This window comes from Oxyura jamaicensis, chromosome Z, assembly GCF_011077185.1.
Source record: "Oxyura jamaicensis isolate SHBP4307 breed ruddy duck chromosome Z, BPBGC_Ojam_1.0, whole genome shotgun sequence".
Classification (NCBI taxonomy): domain Eukaryota; kingdom Metazoa; phylum Chordata; class Aves; order Anseriformes; family Anatidae; genus Oxyura; species Oxyura jamaicensis.
The window spans coordinates 28,058,237-28,075,428 of record NC_048926.1 but is presented as its reverse complement, the minus strand read 5'-3'; the positions used below and the strand labels follow the sequence as shown (position 1 = coordinate 28,075,428).

The 17,192-nt window shown below is 38.7% G+C and overlaps 1 protein-coding gene across 3 annotated transcripts in view; it reads right to left on the bottom strand.

Annotated features, from left to right (window-relative positions):
• DOCK8 (dedicator of cytokinesis 8) overlaps positions 1-17,192 on the bottom strand; it is a 92,520-nt gene continuing 75,328 nt past the window's right edge. For all 3 annotated transcript variants that reach the window (XM_035309080.1, XM_035309082.1, XM_035309081.1), the window contains 13 exons: positions 16,198-16,350; positions 14,929-15,087; positions 14,023-14,123; positions 13,366-13,558; positions 8,503-8,646; positions 7,466-7,597; positions 6,527-6,661; positions 5,895-5,984; positions 4,676-4,912; positions 3,886-4,029; positions 2,408-2,514; positions 1,339-1,506; positions 1-692 (listed from right to left, as the gene is read on the bottom strand). In XM_035309080.1, coding sequence (XP_035164971.1) covers positions 632-692; positions 1,339-1,506; positions 2,408-2,514; positions 3,886-4,029; positions 4,676-4,912; positions 5,895-5,984; positions 6,527-6,661; positions 7,466-7,597; positions 8,503-8,646; positions 13,366-13,558; positions 14,023-14,123; positions 14,929-15,087; positions 16,198-16,350 — 1,824 coding nt within the window. In that variant the 3' untranslated portion in view covers positions 1-631. The remainder of the gene's footprint in view (positions 693-1,338; positions 1,507-2,407; positions 2,515-3,885; positions 4,030-4,675; positions 4,913-5,894; positions 5,985-6,526; positions 6,662-7,465; positions 7,598-8,502; positions 8,647-13,365; positions 13,559-14,022; positions 14,124-14,928; positions 15,088-16,197; positions 16,351-17,192) is intronic.

The window sequence follows — 17,192 nt, the reverse complement described above, 5'->3', positions numbered from 1 at the left end:
TCTATAAGAATTACTTATTGCTACTTGCTTTCTGAGCTTTGGTAAGAGAATTTGTGCGGAAATCTCTCTGCAGTTAAACGCTGTGATGGAAACTGGTGATAGAAACTGAAGGAATTTTTTCCTTCCTACAGCTCCAGCTCAGTGAACACTGAGCAGGGGTCCATGTCCCTTCTCATTAAGAAAACATTTAAGCATGTGATTAACTTGCAGAATGTGTTTTAGTGCCAAATGGACATGGATAAATGCTGTCTTGGAAAAGGAACATAAATATACATCATTCCTCAGCGTCTCTTAGACATCTTGTTTGGATTCATGTAACACCACAGCCAAACCTCAGCCTGCCAGTGGTGATCAATCTCATGCCACTGACCACTGCAATGGTCTGCCCCTCCTGCATTACATGACTATTTCACAATAAATGTAAAAGCATCTAAAAAGTCCCCCCTTTTTCCCAAGCCCTCATGAGATACAGTTGATTTGGGGTCACCCCCACAGTTCTCTGAGATCTCATTTAAATGCATGCTGTCCAGGAAGAGCACGTGCTATCTTGTAAGAGATTTCTGATTTCATTGGTGTTGAATACTCCATCACTTCTGGCATGAAGCTCTTCTTTGGCTGAAGCAGCTAGTCCTTAGGTGCTTTGTGAACTCTGGGCATCATATTTCTTAAAACTGTGGTTATGAAAAGATTCCCTGCAATGAAATGGATCCAGAAATAAAGTTTGCAAATGAAAAAAATCCAGGAAATACCTGCTCTGTGAAAAGGAACAGCTTCCGAATCACCAGCTGAAACATGTTACATGTTTACAGGCCAGAGGCTTAGTCCTTCTTCCCCTCCAACCCCACCCTAGACACAGTAGATTTACGAAGAAGCATATATTTGTAAGTAAAGTGCAGAAGTAAAGACTCTTCTGTCTCAGTCATGGGACTAGACTGGATTATGTTGTCTGGAAGTGAAAGAATCACTCTTACTTCATGCTGGCTAACACCACAAGGTGCCATACATTCAAAATATACATGTTCTTATCTGGCTTCAAGTGTTTAAGAAATGGTTAAGATACACTTGGTCAGGTTGAAGGGAAAGTCTTATGTCACTGTGCATTAAAATGACATCAGTCCCTAATCCATGATGGAAATGCTTGAGAAACACAATTAATACTACATTCTGCTCCAGTGGAAATCAACAGACTTCTTTCATCAAGTATGAATTTGACAGTATGTATTATGGCCTGTTTTTTGCTGCTGCTAAACCTACTTTTCCTCCTGAAAAAAAAAAAATAAAATAAATAAAAGGCATATTTTTGTATAGCTGCAACAGAAAGTCCTGCCCTATCTGTACCTTGTGCTGTGGACTTTCACTACAGCATTGTACAGCTCTGGGATCTTTCTCTCAATCATGGGCCTAAGGTTCTCCTTCAGCTTCCCGTAGTTCTTTTTGAGTTCTTGCTGATATTCCCGCTGGTCAGCAGCTATAAGGCGCTTGTTCTTATCCACTGCTTCACCACACCTAGACAAAAGGAAAGAAAAGAAGGCATGACATGTATCACCTAGTTCTGCTAAACTCATTAACTTTGCATTAGGTAATCTGAATGGCCCAGTTGCTGACTCCTCCGGACAACGCATTCCTCTGATAGCTGGTCAAGTTGAAAGTGAAAAAGGACTAGTAATAAATCTCTGTCCAAGCACACAAACTGAGGTAATATTTTTAAGGATGTTAGAAATGCATGAGAGCTAATAAAAATAAAAACAAAACACCAAACAATAATAGTACAAAACAAATGTAATGGCTGCAGAGTACTGAGTAACTGGCCAACTTTCTGTCAACATATGCAGCTACAGTATTTGACAGTAGTATCATATGCACAAGGTTCATTCTGATTTTATTCAGAGTTGTCCTTCAGTAATGGTGCTTTGTCTGGACTAAAAAGCATAAGTATCTTCCTATATGAGTATGCTTATTAAAATTTACAAACATATCTCAAAGCAAAGGCCATATGTGTCTATCACTACCCATGTGTCTTGAGAGGGTCAAACATTTTCTTATATAAATATATATAAGAAATATTTATACATTTATATTCCTATATATAAACATCATTTAATAAAATAAAAGCATTAGTCTTAAGTGCTCAGTTTCTCTAAAATATCAGAAGACAAAACAAATGTAAGCTCTTATTTTCTACATACTTCTTTTGAAGTGTTAAAATTTACTCTCATTTGGGATGCAAAACCCACCAAAGCACTGACCATGAAGCAGAGACAAGTTCTGCACCATGTGTCTGAAGCGTGAGCCGTCAGGATTTGTGGTTCTATCTTGCATAATTAATTATACAGTCTTATTACTGTTGCATTATTGCCATTAATGACATTATTGATGCAATTCAATATTTCAGTTTTGTTTTACTGACCTCATTATAAACTCTTTGAAGCATAACCTCAGCTTGTTGTGATGTCGATAAAGTTTGGGGTCTGCTGGAATTTCAGCCAGGAACACTTGTGCTACCTCTAGCGGTCCCTTATAGGAATAACAAAGGAAAATAGAAAAACATCTGCTTAGACTGAAAACAGACCACATGTTTGGTTATTTTGTTTGTTATTTCATATGTAGAATTATGAAAGAAAATAAAACCACACGCAGTCATGAGAACAGGACTTTTTTGCCATTTTTTTCCCTATTTTATTTTTGTTAGGGTTTTTGGCTATCGCATTTTATCCTCTCCTTTTATTTCTACTCCAGGCACACAAAGAAGAGAAAGAATAAATTCTAGTCAATAGCGAAGATCTGGGGTAGCTGTACTACCCAATCTGGTTACATGAGAGAAACACAGTTCCTTATGCTTGGTATTACAAAGACCTCAAGGGAGTTAGATAAGCCCAGGGCAGAAAGGTGCCACTCTCCAAAGCTCAAAACTGCATCTTACTTTATACTGGAGGCTTTGGCTGATGAAGAATCTGGAGAAACCAAGTGTTTTTAGGCTTTCAGCAAAGAAACCAAGTCCTGTGAATAGGTGAATAATGCCAACTTTTTTTTTTTTTTTTTTTTTTTTTTTTTTTTTTTTCCTGGGCATATTTATGTTATTATAGCCACATCTCAGCTTTCTTTTTGGGCACCCATGTATTTGGCTCCATGTATTTTCTGTGAACTGTTAGTTTGTGATGATCCCACAGCAGAGTTATTATTATACTCATTCCCTGAGGATGTATCTGGAGTGAACAAAATGGCTGAGATGGCTAGTGTTAGAAATAGAAATTTCTTTGAATTAATCCACAAGGCTTATGTGAATATCTGCACCTACAACCAACACAGCACTTCAACAAGCACTTTTGCCAGAAGAAACACTCCCACCTCTGCTTGACTTCACCTATACTTGATACAACCACATAGCAAACCTGATGAAGGAACTGCACTGAGAACTACCTGAGTAATAAAAGAGATTGCCTTTTTTTTTTTTTTTTTTTTTTTTTTTTTTTTTGTAATGCCTCTGCCAGAGAAATCCTCTGCATCTGTATTGGTTTGAAAAGAAGGAACTGTGTATGCGAAGGGAGCGTGGAAGACCATTTCTGTCAACAGAGACATGTTATGTCAATTTAGAGCATTTCCTAGACCTGACACTCATACCTCAGCTGATCTAATCCATGTTAGAGGCTCTGTGACCTGAGAACCAAACTCTCATGAGATGTATCTAGCACTTCTTATAGCACCTGGGGTGGCAATATCACAGAAACAGAATGTCTAACCATTTTAGTGTTTACATAGAAAGTTTAAATGCACATTGTGACTAAACATGTCTGACTAAATGTACATGTCCCAGTGCAAGACATGATTGCGGAAAAAGTGCAGAGCATTATGCAGGAAATATTCATCTAGCTTATTTTGACCCCTTACCTGATTTACTGTGGCTCCAACTGAGCCCTGCAAAACCATTTGTAACATTTTGGCATCTGGTGGTTCTTGGTTTGTGGCTGCAGTTAGTTCTTGTGTTTTTTTCCTCATATCTTCAATAGCAACTTCAATTGGTGTTAAAATAAACTAGTGGAAATGGAAGAGATGCTTCATTATTTGAACCATGTACACAGTTGAACTGTTCTAAATCTGGCAATAAAACTACCATCAATCCATGTTTGAGTAGTAGTTGTGAAGTCCAGGAAGACTGTTCTTTCTAAATGCCATCTTGATAAATGCTGCATCTGATCTACAACTCTTTGACGTCTTACCTTGCAAGAATAGGATTTGGATCAGATTCCCTATCTGTATGTGTTCATTATTATCCTAAGTTACTGATTTCATGTCTTAAAGGGTTTTCTACTTCCTACTGCTAAGAAAGTTTCCTTGTCTCTATAGCAGCTCTGAGCCCAATTTAATTCTTTAACTATGCTTTATCAGCTGAAGTACAGCCATAAACAGAGCTCCATGTATCCTCCTGCACAGCAACTTGGAGGTCAAAAGAAGGATGTATATCCTCCATCCTCTCTGCTTCATAGTAAGTACTCATCTTGCATTTCTCTAGCTGTTCTATGCCATTCGAATTTATGAGAGTAATGTCTGAAAAATTCAGCCTTCTTTTTTTCTGTCAAGCAAAGAATTTGAAAATCTCCCCCTCTCCCCACCATTGCCCCTCTGCCCAGAGACTGCTTCAGCCCCTGAGAAAGTAGATCTGTCCTCAAAACCCAATTACCTCTTCTTTTTGGATAATATTTATTCTAGTTTTGATGTAGGGGAAAGCATGCATTGTTGTCAAGATGGTGTTCCTCTTGTATTGCTCGCTAAGCTCTCCTCTAGGGCGCCCATCCATGGTGAAAGGTGTAGTGTACATGAACCGACAGAGGTTGAAGTTCTTCTCAAAGTAAGTTACCCTGTCCTTCATCTCATACTCATCAAAATACGGCTCCACGAAAGTAATCTGTATGTATGCCTGAGAGAAGAGGAAAGAATCATTACAGTACTTTACCAAGAAAAGAGTAAAGGAATGGTACATATGAAATATCCCATAGTTCACACTTCGCTAAGCATGGTCTGGAACAGCACAGAGCTGCAAATCCTTCAAAGCTCCTTCTTTTCTCCAGAGCTGACAAAACTTATCTCTGGAGAGGGCACAGCATAACTCCAGGAATTAGAGCAAGAGCAGGGACTGGAGATCAGAGCTTCTACTTTCCAATTTGCTGTGACTAGCTACCAAACTGAGCCTTTCACGTAAGCTTTCATAGAATCATAGAATATCCCAAGTTGGAAGGGACCCACAAGGACCATTGAGTCCAACTCCTGGGTCCCCAAAGGACCACCCAAAAGTCAGACCATGTGTCTGACAGTGTTGCCCAAATGCTTGAACTCCGTCAGACTCAGTGCCATGGCCAATGCCCTGGGGAGCCTGTCCCAGTGCCCGACCACCCTCTGGGTGCAGAACCTTTTCCTGACCCCCAGCCTGACCCTCCCCTGTCCCAGCTCCATGCCGTTCCCTCGGGTCCTGTCGCTGTCCCCAGAGAGCAGAGCTCAGCGCCTGCCCCTCTGCTCCCCTCGTGAGGGAGCTGCAGGCCGCCATGAGGCCTCCCCTCAGCCTGCTCTGCTCTGGGATGAACAATCAAGGGACCTCAGCCGCTCCTCATACATCTTCACCTCTAGACCCTTCACCATCCTTGTAGCCCTCCTTTGGACACTCTCTAACAGTTTTATGTCTTTTTTGTATTGTGGTGCCCAAAACTGCACAAAGTACTTGAGGTGAGGCCACAATGCAGAGAAAAGCAGGACAATCCCTTTGCTTGACTGGCTACCTTGATGCACCCCAGGATATGGTTGACTCTCTTGGCTTTAAGGATCTCCCTAGTCACACAAGGAAGGACGGAGATCCCACTCTCTCCTTTTCTGTGATGAAGTACTCAGCTCAGTAGTACTTTCTCTACCTTATTAGGATCCAGCTTGCTTTTGTCTACAGGAGCGGAGTCTTTAATCACTTCCACAGCATCCTCCCCAAAACACTGGCCATAAAATCCCTGGAAAAGAAACAGAATTATTCCAGAGTGTTTTTAGTTCTTAATACAAAGTGTCTCTAAGTGTCTCTAAGTGTCTCTAGGGAAAAGGAGCAACTATGATTATTTCTGGGCTCTGCACAGTAAACACGCTGCTTCATGAAACACCACTGGCCAGGCTAAGGCATCTTACTGACAAAGCTCAGTGTGAGCTGCTCACAAAAACGTAAAGCTCCAGCTAAAAAGAGAAGGGAACGTTGCAGTTCAAAGAAAAAGTTGTAAAGGTACCAAAGCAAATATTGGGCCTGCTTAGATCAAATCATTCAACATATCATGAATCTTCCTGTTAGAGACATGCCCTCAAGGTACTGAGAATGGATCACTTTCATCATTTTGCTCTAAAAAGGCTATAAAAGAAAGGATATGTACAAAGGGAATAATCTATAGTATAGATCAGAATGTGATTGATTTTTATATATCAGTAATAATATAAGAGTTCTGCTCATTCATTAGAAAGTATGACATAGCATAGGAGATTATACTATCACAACATCTTTTTTCTTTACCTCTAATCTGTGAGAAATCTCAGGAAGTTTGGTAATTGCAGGCTCCTTATAAACAAACTCCTGTTCATCTAAGTCCCCAAATTTGGATCCATAGAAACCAACACGGAAGTAAGTTCCAAACATTCGCTTTTGACCCTAATTGATACAGAGAAAGAGAAAAAATACAAATACTTTTTATTCAATGTCAACATAGAAGAATGTGAATTCCTTTTTTTCTATTTGATGTATTGAAAACAACTGAAAACCTACTAATCCTACGTCTTTCCATATTTCAGAGCCATATTTAGTTTTATGTGTTTTCAATGCCAATGAATTAGAAGCACATATTCGTGAAAGAAAGCATATAGGCTGAAGGGAACATTTGACTGAAAACTAACTTAAAATTTAGGCTGACCATGAAGTGACTTTTACAAAACAAAAGAACATATTCATATTATTTTTTAATTCTATAAAATTTAACAAAATTCAAATTTTGCAATTAGCAAACGTTGGTAAGAACTTGAAACTGACTAGACTCAGGGGTAAAATGCTTCTGGAGGAAGAGAAGTAAGGGGGCAGCATGCATGTTGAGAATTCAGCCAGGCATTTGTCTTTCTTCTGCTTGAGAACTGAAAACACTAGGTAATGGACAAGAAGGTTGTTTCTCTTAAGTAGATGTGGCCAGGTTGAATCAGGCATCTTCTTATTCTAGGTCTGTTCAGATATCCTTCTGTAACTCTAAAACAGTTTTATATTCATTTCTTCTTTTTCTTACAGGGAGAATAGAACCTCTTTCACTGTAGTATATAATTCATAGGTAAGACAAAGCAGATTAAAGCTTTTGTTACAAAAAGGAAATGGATCTAGTTCATACCAGTTTTCATTTTATTATCGTCAGTCATAAACAAACAGTGCAGCCCAGCAACCTGTCCTGCTAGTGCTGCCTTGCCTTGCAAGTACCTTATTAATAATGCTGTCAAAGGCCTTCTGTAGCTTGCTGTGTGTCAAAGTAAGCTTTCTGAAGTCTCGATGTGCTTCCAGTATAGGGATGACAATTTTGTACACCTCATTCACAGTTTCATACAATCCCCCCTTGGAAAAAAAAAAAGAAAAAAAAAAAAAAAGAAAAAAACAGAAGAAAGTAAATGAGTCCTCATGCACTCTGAAAAGAAGCTGGATCTATATCAATGGACAGGCTGAAAAGGGTATTTATGGGACTTCAATCTCTTATGTAATTTATTTTAGCTTTCTAAAATCCAGTAATACTAGAAGAGTAGTTCTGAAGGTAGTTCTGAAAGTAGGTCTAAACCAAGAACTGGATCAAATTTGGAACTCTGATCTGCTGAGCTCTCAACCCCGAATTCCTGTGTGAAGGAGTGGTTTCTGGTTATGGACCAGAATAGTTAAGAATTTTAGGTGAGAAGGAGGGAATGGATTTGTTTTGTGTGTATGGCTTTATTGAGACCAACGAGCAACAAAACCTGCATCTGCAAAAAAGGAACCCAAATGATTTCTTCAGAGATGCTAAATAATGCTCTTTACCACTGCAGCAATACAATGAGCTAGTTGAGTATTAACATCATGACTCTCTACATAGAAAAGGTAGATTTTTTGGGCAGTGGTTGTACTCTGTGTGAAAGCGTAGCAGCAACTCTCACATCTTTCATAAAATCTGTATTTTAAAGAAGACCTTTTTTTAAAGATGTATCATCCCATGAAAATATCAGCCAGAAAGTCATTGACTTTCTGCTGATGCTCCCACTAGTCCCCATAGTAGAGGTGGGTATGCGGCTGAGCTAGGCTACTTGTAAAGTGTGTTAAGTGGAGCTGTTTGAGACAAGGCTGGGTCAACCACAAGATGCATCCCTTCCTTTGTTATCCGTAGTGGGGCAGATCTGTGAAGCCTGGCTGAGCAGTTACCCTGCCCTTCCTTGTATGCAGGAAAACAAGCTGGCATAGCCCCTCTACATCTCCCCATGCTTTTGGCCCTCACTCACCGTGCTGAAGAGTTCTGCTGCTTGTTCCAGTAGCCCTACCAGACCACTTTCTGAAAAATACCTCCCGGAACATATACCATCTTCATCTGGAGACAAAACATCATCTGAAACAGCAGATTCCTCTAGCACATTGGATGAAATGTTCTAAAATAAATCAGAGTAGAAAAATCAAGATCCAAGAGCAATAGTCTACAGTAAAGACCAAGGCAGAAAAAGTTTCAACATACTTATATGACAGGAAGAAGAATGAGATGGAAGTGCAGCCAGGGGGTACATAGTTAAATCTTATTTAGAAGCAAATGGAACATCATAAATCTTCACAGATGATAGATCAGGAGATTTTTTGAAGAATCCTAAACTTTCTCGCCTCAGGTTTAAAAGGCAAACTCCTGTAGATCACTAACTGACCTTCCGCTGGTGGCTGGATTTCCCTGGATCTGCAATGCACAGAATCTCCTATGCTGCAGTGGTCACTTGCAGCCATGCCCTTTCAGTTTCTTTTACCTCAGAGGTGAAAAAAATTCAGGCTGCACCTCAGGTCTCCTGTGAGCTGTTTGAAGAAGCTGAATTTTCAAGCTGTTAATTTTACAACTTCTGCAAACAAAGAAGCAGAACATATATGATATTATTCTACAAACTACAATACTGGAATGATCCTTCTTGTCTCAGCCTCTACCCTGTTACACCTTGATCCTGAACAATTTACTCATTTTTTTGTTAAAGTTACTATCTTATCATGCGTTTAAATAAAACTAAGTAAATTATGCAGTGTCAGTCACTCTTTGAGATTCTAGACCACAAAGTAACAAGTCTACAGCTCTTCAGGATCCCTTTGGATAAATGACGCTGGGTAGAACCAACATAAAAAATACTAGAATATACAGAACAACATGTAAACGCACATTAAAATATGTGCAAATACAATATGGAACTAGCATATGTGACTTTAAAGAACAGCAGAAATCCTAAGGTTCAATTTGCTAGTAATTAAAATAAGTTAACTTGGTGTCATGGTATCTCTGTTCAGCAGAACTGACAATGGCAATCTGTTTGAGCGCAGGATAGATGCCAGCTGGCTGGCTATCTGATTCCTGAAAGACATCTTTATAAAATGGCAGAGACACTGAGGCCTATTACTATTGATTAGATTTCAGATAAAGAATTGGCATTGCACATCATTAGCAACACAGGACTTTTCCCATGGGTTTTGTAGCTGTATTTATTCCTCCATAGGTGAAATTTACTCCAGCCATGATGCCATTACTGTGTCTAGTCTGAACACCACGTCAGCTCCACTGCGAGGGTGAGCACAATGCTCAGGACAGCATTTGCAGGAGTAAAGAACATGTCTGAATTTCAGCCAGAGGGAAAACTGCAGCACCTTTTAGCATTCCAATGTCTGCCATTTTTGACCTACCAATCTCATGGAAGACAGTGACATAAACCACAGTTGGCATACCTGGCACATATCTAGGGAAACTCATACAACATGTTACAGTCCAATTCCTGGCTTTCCCTTTCTGTAACAGTAGCCATTAGGACTATTTTCACAGAGTGGCATGTAGCTTTTGAAGGCTTTCTTGTTTTGTTTTCTTTAGCAATGGGAAAAGTGTCCAGAGAAGTGATTTATTTGTGAGAGAAAACCAAGAAAATCACATACATTAATTATCTCTTCTTTGGTTCTAAATCTGTAATAACTTATGTCAGACATGTATTTCCAAGTTTTACAATCCACATGTAAATAGAAGGCCACCTCCATGACATAATTCTGGTGCTAGTATGATGCTTTGCAAAGTGGACATACCTCATTCACCTTTAGCCTTGATCTACCTTCCATATGGAAGAATTTTGTAAGTCACTATATGATAAAGGCAATACATAAGTTATGTCATATATTATTTGCAATTATTTTGGAGATACTTTTGTGAACTCCAGAGGTTTGGCAGTGATCATCAGCCCTTATCCCCATGTTAGGAAGGAAGACTGCAACTTAGATCCCTAAAACTAAGGAAGATTAAGAAAGGCTAAGGAAGACTGCAGCTTAGATCCCCAAAACAGCATGCATGAAATAGCCTAACACCAGGCCCAGGCTAATTAGCCATGTGTCTCAAAGGGTAGACATACACATACTAGGACCTTGTCTGTGGTAATATAAAGTGACTTCATAGTTAGTCCATATATAGTTCATACTTTCCTTAAGTCCTCCTCATCACTTGTAAGTGTGATTTATTGCAAACACAAATTGCTGATCTCCAGGGATAGTTTTATGATTGCAGAGATGGGAACATACACAGTTTTGCCTGGCACAGTATAAGGACAAGTGTTATATCACTGACAACCACTTGTCTGGATGTTAATGGAATTGTTGCAAGAAACTTAGGTCAACTTGTTTAATTCTTTGCTACATCACTTTACTCTTTTATGCATGTATACATATATAAAAAGATAACACTTCTGCTTATTCAGAACAATAGTTTTTATACACGTTAATTCTCTCAATTCCACAACTGAATACGTATCAGCAATATTAGTTAATTCCATATTCAAGCTAAATTGAGAAATGGATACAGAAAGAATCAGTGGTTGAGATCTGGAACTCCAGGTAAAGCTGGGACACTGAGTAGTGTTATTCTTTTTTAAAGAGGTCATCTGAACAAGGTAGTCACAGGTGCTGCAAAACACAAACCTGTTTGTAAAGAACAGGAGCTCCTCTCTTGAAAAGCTTTGTAAAAATGCAAGGTGCTATTATAGTTAATTATTGTCATTGAGCAAGCTGAGGTTTAAAATTATGCTGTCAGATGAAGAGTTTTGTAATTGGGTTTCTGGTCATTAAGGCATTTAATTACCGCTTTCCTATGGAGCAACTGTTCCTTTAGCAAATGCAGTTACATAAGCCTTTTGACGAAGGAGACGGATTTGTCTAAGATACTCTTAACTCCTAAGTTTTATCTTCTTTAGTGCCTTGTAGAATAGACTTTATTTTTCTAAAATAACTGGAACCACACTCATTCATCTGGTCTGTCTGGGAGGAATGAAAGAAGGAATTGCATTAGGGTCAACTGTGCAAGATTACAAGTGTTCATTGTAGACAGGGAGCAGCAAGACCTTGGAAAAGGAATGCAGATTTCATCTACATCCAGATGATAATCATATAAAACAAGTAGGGAGGAAAGAAGAAAATAGAAATAATTAATGTAGGGTACAAATTAGGAATGCAAAACTGATAAGGGATGCAAAAGAAAAAGGGATGCAGACGTGTAAATCCATGGCCAGAAGATTATCCAGTAAAAAGTATATACAGGTAACTACCAGTGTACTAATTATAAAGGAATTGTAATAATGCTAGTCCATTGCCTGACTGCTGAGGTGGAATTGTGAATTCTATTTCCCGACATACTAAACTCAATGCAAAATGCCATGTTGTTCAATAATATTCACATTTACTATTCCGAAAGGAAAAAACAAATGTGTTGTGATTATATCAAGGGATGATGAATGTACCAACTACTAGTGTTAGCCATTTCAAAATCACCTGAATCATAAAATGTGTCCCTTAACTCTTCAAATGAACTAAGCAAAAGGGTATTCAGGCAGCTAGTACTGAGTTGCCATATGTTTTGGAAAACTGGAAAAGTTCCAGAGGAGGAAATGTCTTTTGGGAACTACACTGTTTAAAAAGTGAACAAGATAAGCAGACATTGGTAGGTTTATCAGGCTACATTCCAGCCAAAATAGTGGAAATTCTGATACAAACTTTTACTAAGGAAAAAAAATCAGAAATTGTAATTAATCTGAATCAACACCAGACTATAGAAACTCAGGTTCTACTTCTAAAGAGACTATAATCTGACAAAGGCAATAATGCCCAAACAACAGATATCTATTCAACATCTGAGTTAGTACTGCACAACATTTCTATTAATTGCTTAGAATGATTCCAAAGCATTGCAGCAAATACTACAAATGAAAAATAATCTTAGAGAGATCTTCACATGTCTTAGAAAATAATCACATATGAAGAATCTACATATGGGGATATTTTAAGGGTACAGTCATTTCCGGTTTTTAATTATGTGTGGAAAAAAAAAAGTGATAAACTCACTAAGTTTGCATAAAAATTAGTTCAGATAAGGATAACTAAAACTGCATAATCTGATAAACTATATATGAGTAAATACTTGGATTTCACTATGTCTAACTCTGACAATAAAGAATGACTTTCTTATCCATGAGATGTAGAAAAGAAGTGTGTAAGAAAACAAATAAACAAACAAACAAAAAACACACAAAAACTCTTTGGAAAAGATCAATGTATCACTGAGAAATGAGCCCAACAAGGCAAAAACAACCACTGGTGTCTTTGAAGATAAAAATGAGAGATAGTTCACAGGGTTAGAGAACTTATGGGACACTTTTACTAATATGATTATGCCATTCACTACTGAGAAGGATGTTGGTTAGTAACTAGAGGACAGTCAAAGAATCGGAGAACATATCTAAAAGAACACAGTAGCTCCAATTACCTAGCTTATCCGAAAGAAGGTTGAAAGATTTATCTGTAGTTATTAAGAAACAATCCTAGAAAAGACATATGATAATAGAAGGGTTCTATTTGGCAAACATGAGATTACAGCATCCAAAGGATGCAAAGAGAAAATAGAGACAGAGAGATACTACAGTACTAGTTTTCATCAGTGAGTGTAATAAATCATAAGCACAACCTATCAAAAGTGCTGATGGATTTACTGTAACTTTTCCTATCCATACATGCACTCTTACTCTGCTTTAACACAGGAAGAAATACACACACCACGACAGATCATCCCAGCCTTATACTGTCAGAACTTTGGATCCTCTCCTTACCTGAAAGCTGACACTGCCCACTGGGAGATAGCTATGATCTTCAAGCATGCTGAGGTACTCGGCCACCAGTGCTGCAGCATGGACAAGACACATGGCTGCTTCTGTGTAGCACTTCCTCTTGGTGTGCTTCTCTGCCATGTTCTGCAGCCAAGTCAGTCTCAAGTCAGGCGATGTCTGGTATCCCTTGGCAATTCTAACAACACAAGGAAGAAAGGAGACATGACTGATCTCTTCTTCTCAAATAACAGAAAGGACTTCTGTAATTCTCTACCTGGGGTAAATGGAAGCAGACACCTCTTTCTGTATTCTGTGAATATGATTCACTGAGCACTGGACAGAAGAAATAACTAGGGAAGAGGAACCACGACAGAGAGAGATTACGAGGAGAGTAAAGTTCCTGAAGCCTGGACCCTTCAGTGATCATTAGTCCCTGACTCCCATCCTTGCCCAGGCCCATGTTCACCAGCCACCTTCCATTGGCTCCCCTGCAGTACTGTCCATCCTGCCTGGGCCCCCTGTGAGAAGTCAGCTGTGCTGAAGTAGCAGTGTACATACAGAACAGCCATTGGTTTTGTCCACAGCTTGTCCCTAACATACACAGCTCTTGTGCTCACCTCACTGCAGAATTTCCTCAGTAACAATTGTAAATGGATTCACCTGTACATGAGATCCATGAGCATCTCTGGATCTTCCTGAAATTCCCTCATTTTCACTGTATCTGACAGGATGCTGTTCAGATTACACAGCAGTTCCTCTACCTGCAGTAATACAAAGATCCACATGAATTTCTCAGACATTTTTTCCCTTCTAGAAAAACACCAGCATCTTCACCAAATTATAAGTTATTCCCATTTAGTTCCTCTTAGCCAAGGAAATGACAGGATGCTGAATTGCTACTAGGTATATTTTTACAGCTCTGCTCAATGCAGCAAACACTGCTGACATAGTAAATCTTATACAAACATTTTAATGAATCAAAATGAGTTGGACCCCTGTGATCACTTTATTTCTGAATGGAAAAAAATAAACAAAGCAAAACACCACAAACCTATGTGCTAATTTAGTTCATCTTTAGTTGAACTGTGATCTGATAACAAAGCAGGTGTTTTTGTAAGTCTTCAACACAAACTAAGTTATTTTAAGAATTTCAGCAAAGCACCTGGAACTTGTCTGAAATGTTTTTCATTATTGTTACTCCTACCTTATAAACTGAGAGATAAGTTTCCACAGTGCTACTTGTCTGAAAATATAATTAATCAGATTCCTTCTTGGGAAACTCTTGCGGTGTACAATTCCTGCTGGAGTCTAGGAAAAAACTGTGCACAAAGCTAAGAGATAACTCTTCTCTAATGTGATTCCAATGGAAATTTCCAAGAGTTTATTCTACAAAATTACATCCTCCACTTTTGTCCTGCTTATTATTGCATAAGAGATAAGCTCAAGCAATAACTTCTGCATCCTTATTTTCATTACTGTGGAAGACCAAGATTCTAGGTCTTGCTCCAAGCACATTCCTATGTGAAAGCTCTGATATAAAGCCACAGATATCACAAATGATTTGACCTGAAGGGGAAATGGCGTTGCCTGCATATCCACATCTTCTTCTGCATAGGCCAGGATGGTTCGTAAAGAACGTCGAAGGAATTCCTCATTAAATTCGGGTGATTTGCCAACCAGAGAAGCTAGTGACATGGTCACCTGCATCTTCACTCTTGCAAAATTCTTTCAGAAGAAAAAAACAAAAACAAGAGAATGATGGCTACACCACACCACGCATATCAGTTCACATATCTCTGTCTCCTGCATAAACCAAACACACTTTCCACTGCCACACTGAGTGGATAAAGTCACTGCTCAGGCAAGTAAGAATCAGCAAACCCTGACTCTGATGTGTCCATGCTTTGGGGCAAGAATGTGCCTTGTAATACAAATGCTTGCTTCAGACAGGGGGAAAGTTAAAAGCAATTCTCTTTTCCCCTCTGGACAGGTCAGCAGGTGTATAGATCAGGCCATTCACAGAGAAGGAGAGGCAGCAGGACTGTGTAAGCATTCTGGAAACAAGTCTGGGAAGCAAAAGGCCTCTGAGGGCTTCACATGGTAATGCACCATGCTTTGCAGATATCTGTGTCAGAGGCCAATTCTGCAAAGCCAACACTTTTTAGTTATTCAAGACTTTAAAAGTAAAAACTAGAGGAAAAATACTGTGTAAAATCAGATGCTATCCAGAATGCTAGCGAATGTCCTTACAGGCTAGGACATTAGGAATCTACGTGTATAAAATAAGCATTTTGCTCTGCATGCATGGGTAGAATCAGAGCCTAGTTTACTGTTCCCAACACAAAAGGGCAAGTGGATAATTCACATTAATAACAATATACAGTTGTTCTACTGAGGCTGTAACAGCATTAGAGTAGAACTGATCTAGGTTTAAGCAGTTCTGACACAGGAGTGAAAAAGAATACAAGAAAAACTGAAGAGTGTTGTTGTTTAACCATAGAATCACAGGATCATAGAATCATCTAAGCTGGAAAAGACCTTCAAGATCAAGTCCAAACAACAACCTGACCTACCCAGCCCAGTCACTAGATCATGTCTTGCCATTGCTAACAGAAGCCTATTTGAAAATCCATTACAGATACTGCGTAAAAAACAATAAATCACATTTTCCTAAACAAAACACAGAACAATAATTAAAACTACTTTTCCCCTACACTTGTAGGCACCTCTTTGACTTCAAATATGTGAAACAGCATTTTTAAATCTGTAGATGTGTTATCACAACTTAAGTTTTGCTTTCACTTGGTCATGAAATAGGTGTTCTCAGAATCTTACACTGGTAGAGCTGAAGCTGTATCTCATGAGGAGATAAAGAGTAGCACAGGCTTGAGTCCGTGTAACATCTATGCTGCTGCTGCAGTGATGGAGAACTCTTTGACATAGGTCAGCACACTGTTCCACCTCCTCTTCAAATAGAAAATCTCCAAACTAAGGGAGACAGAGAATACATCATTCATCACTCACATTTCTGGCCATTAGAATATTAATTTGTGCTTAGTGCACAGAAATCACAGGATTCAGACAAAGGTTAAAATTTGCAAGAAAGATATTTTATATCCTTTGATACAGACATCTGATTTCTGTGCCTCTGTAGGTTCCATTTCCAAACCTTTTTACAGAAAGAAAGGTTTGAAATAGGCTTTGTGTTTAAATAAAGAGCAAGAGAATGAGAGAGAATTTTTTTTTTTATGGAGTCCCATAGCTCCAAAAGATTTTGAAAGGATCAAATATTGCAAAATTCTTAAAAAGAGTGGAGAGTTGCTATTTTCAGAATACATAATGGTTGATGAAACATGTAAATATTTCCTTAAGCATAAGGAGCAATTACTAGCTTTTTGCATCAACATCCTACCCTTCCCCAGCCCTCCAGCATGTTCTTCCTCCTACGGTATGCCACAAAACTTCAATTGCCCAGCTTTCCTCCAGACCCTCCTTTACAGGGTCTCCTCAGCACACCTCATAGACAACAAACACAGGGGAAGGAATGTTTGTCCTAAGAAAATGTCAGTGTATACAGCACAGATGCACCAAATGTACCATATGCACATAGACTGGACTGATAAAGGTGTGTGAGCAGAACACTGGATATTATTTCTCATTTGCAGGACTATTTCCCAGTCCTCGAACTTTCTTCACTCAATTATCTCACTGTTTTATGCCTAATTTATATTACAAACCTGCTGGTGCAGGGTTGTATCATTTTCATTTGTTTATAAAATAACATTTATATACCTAAGGTGTAACAGAAATAATTGGAATGATTGCTTCAT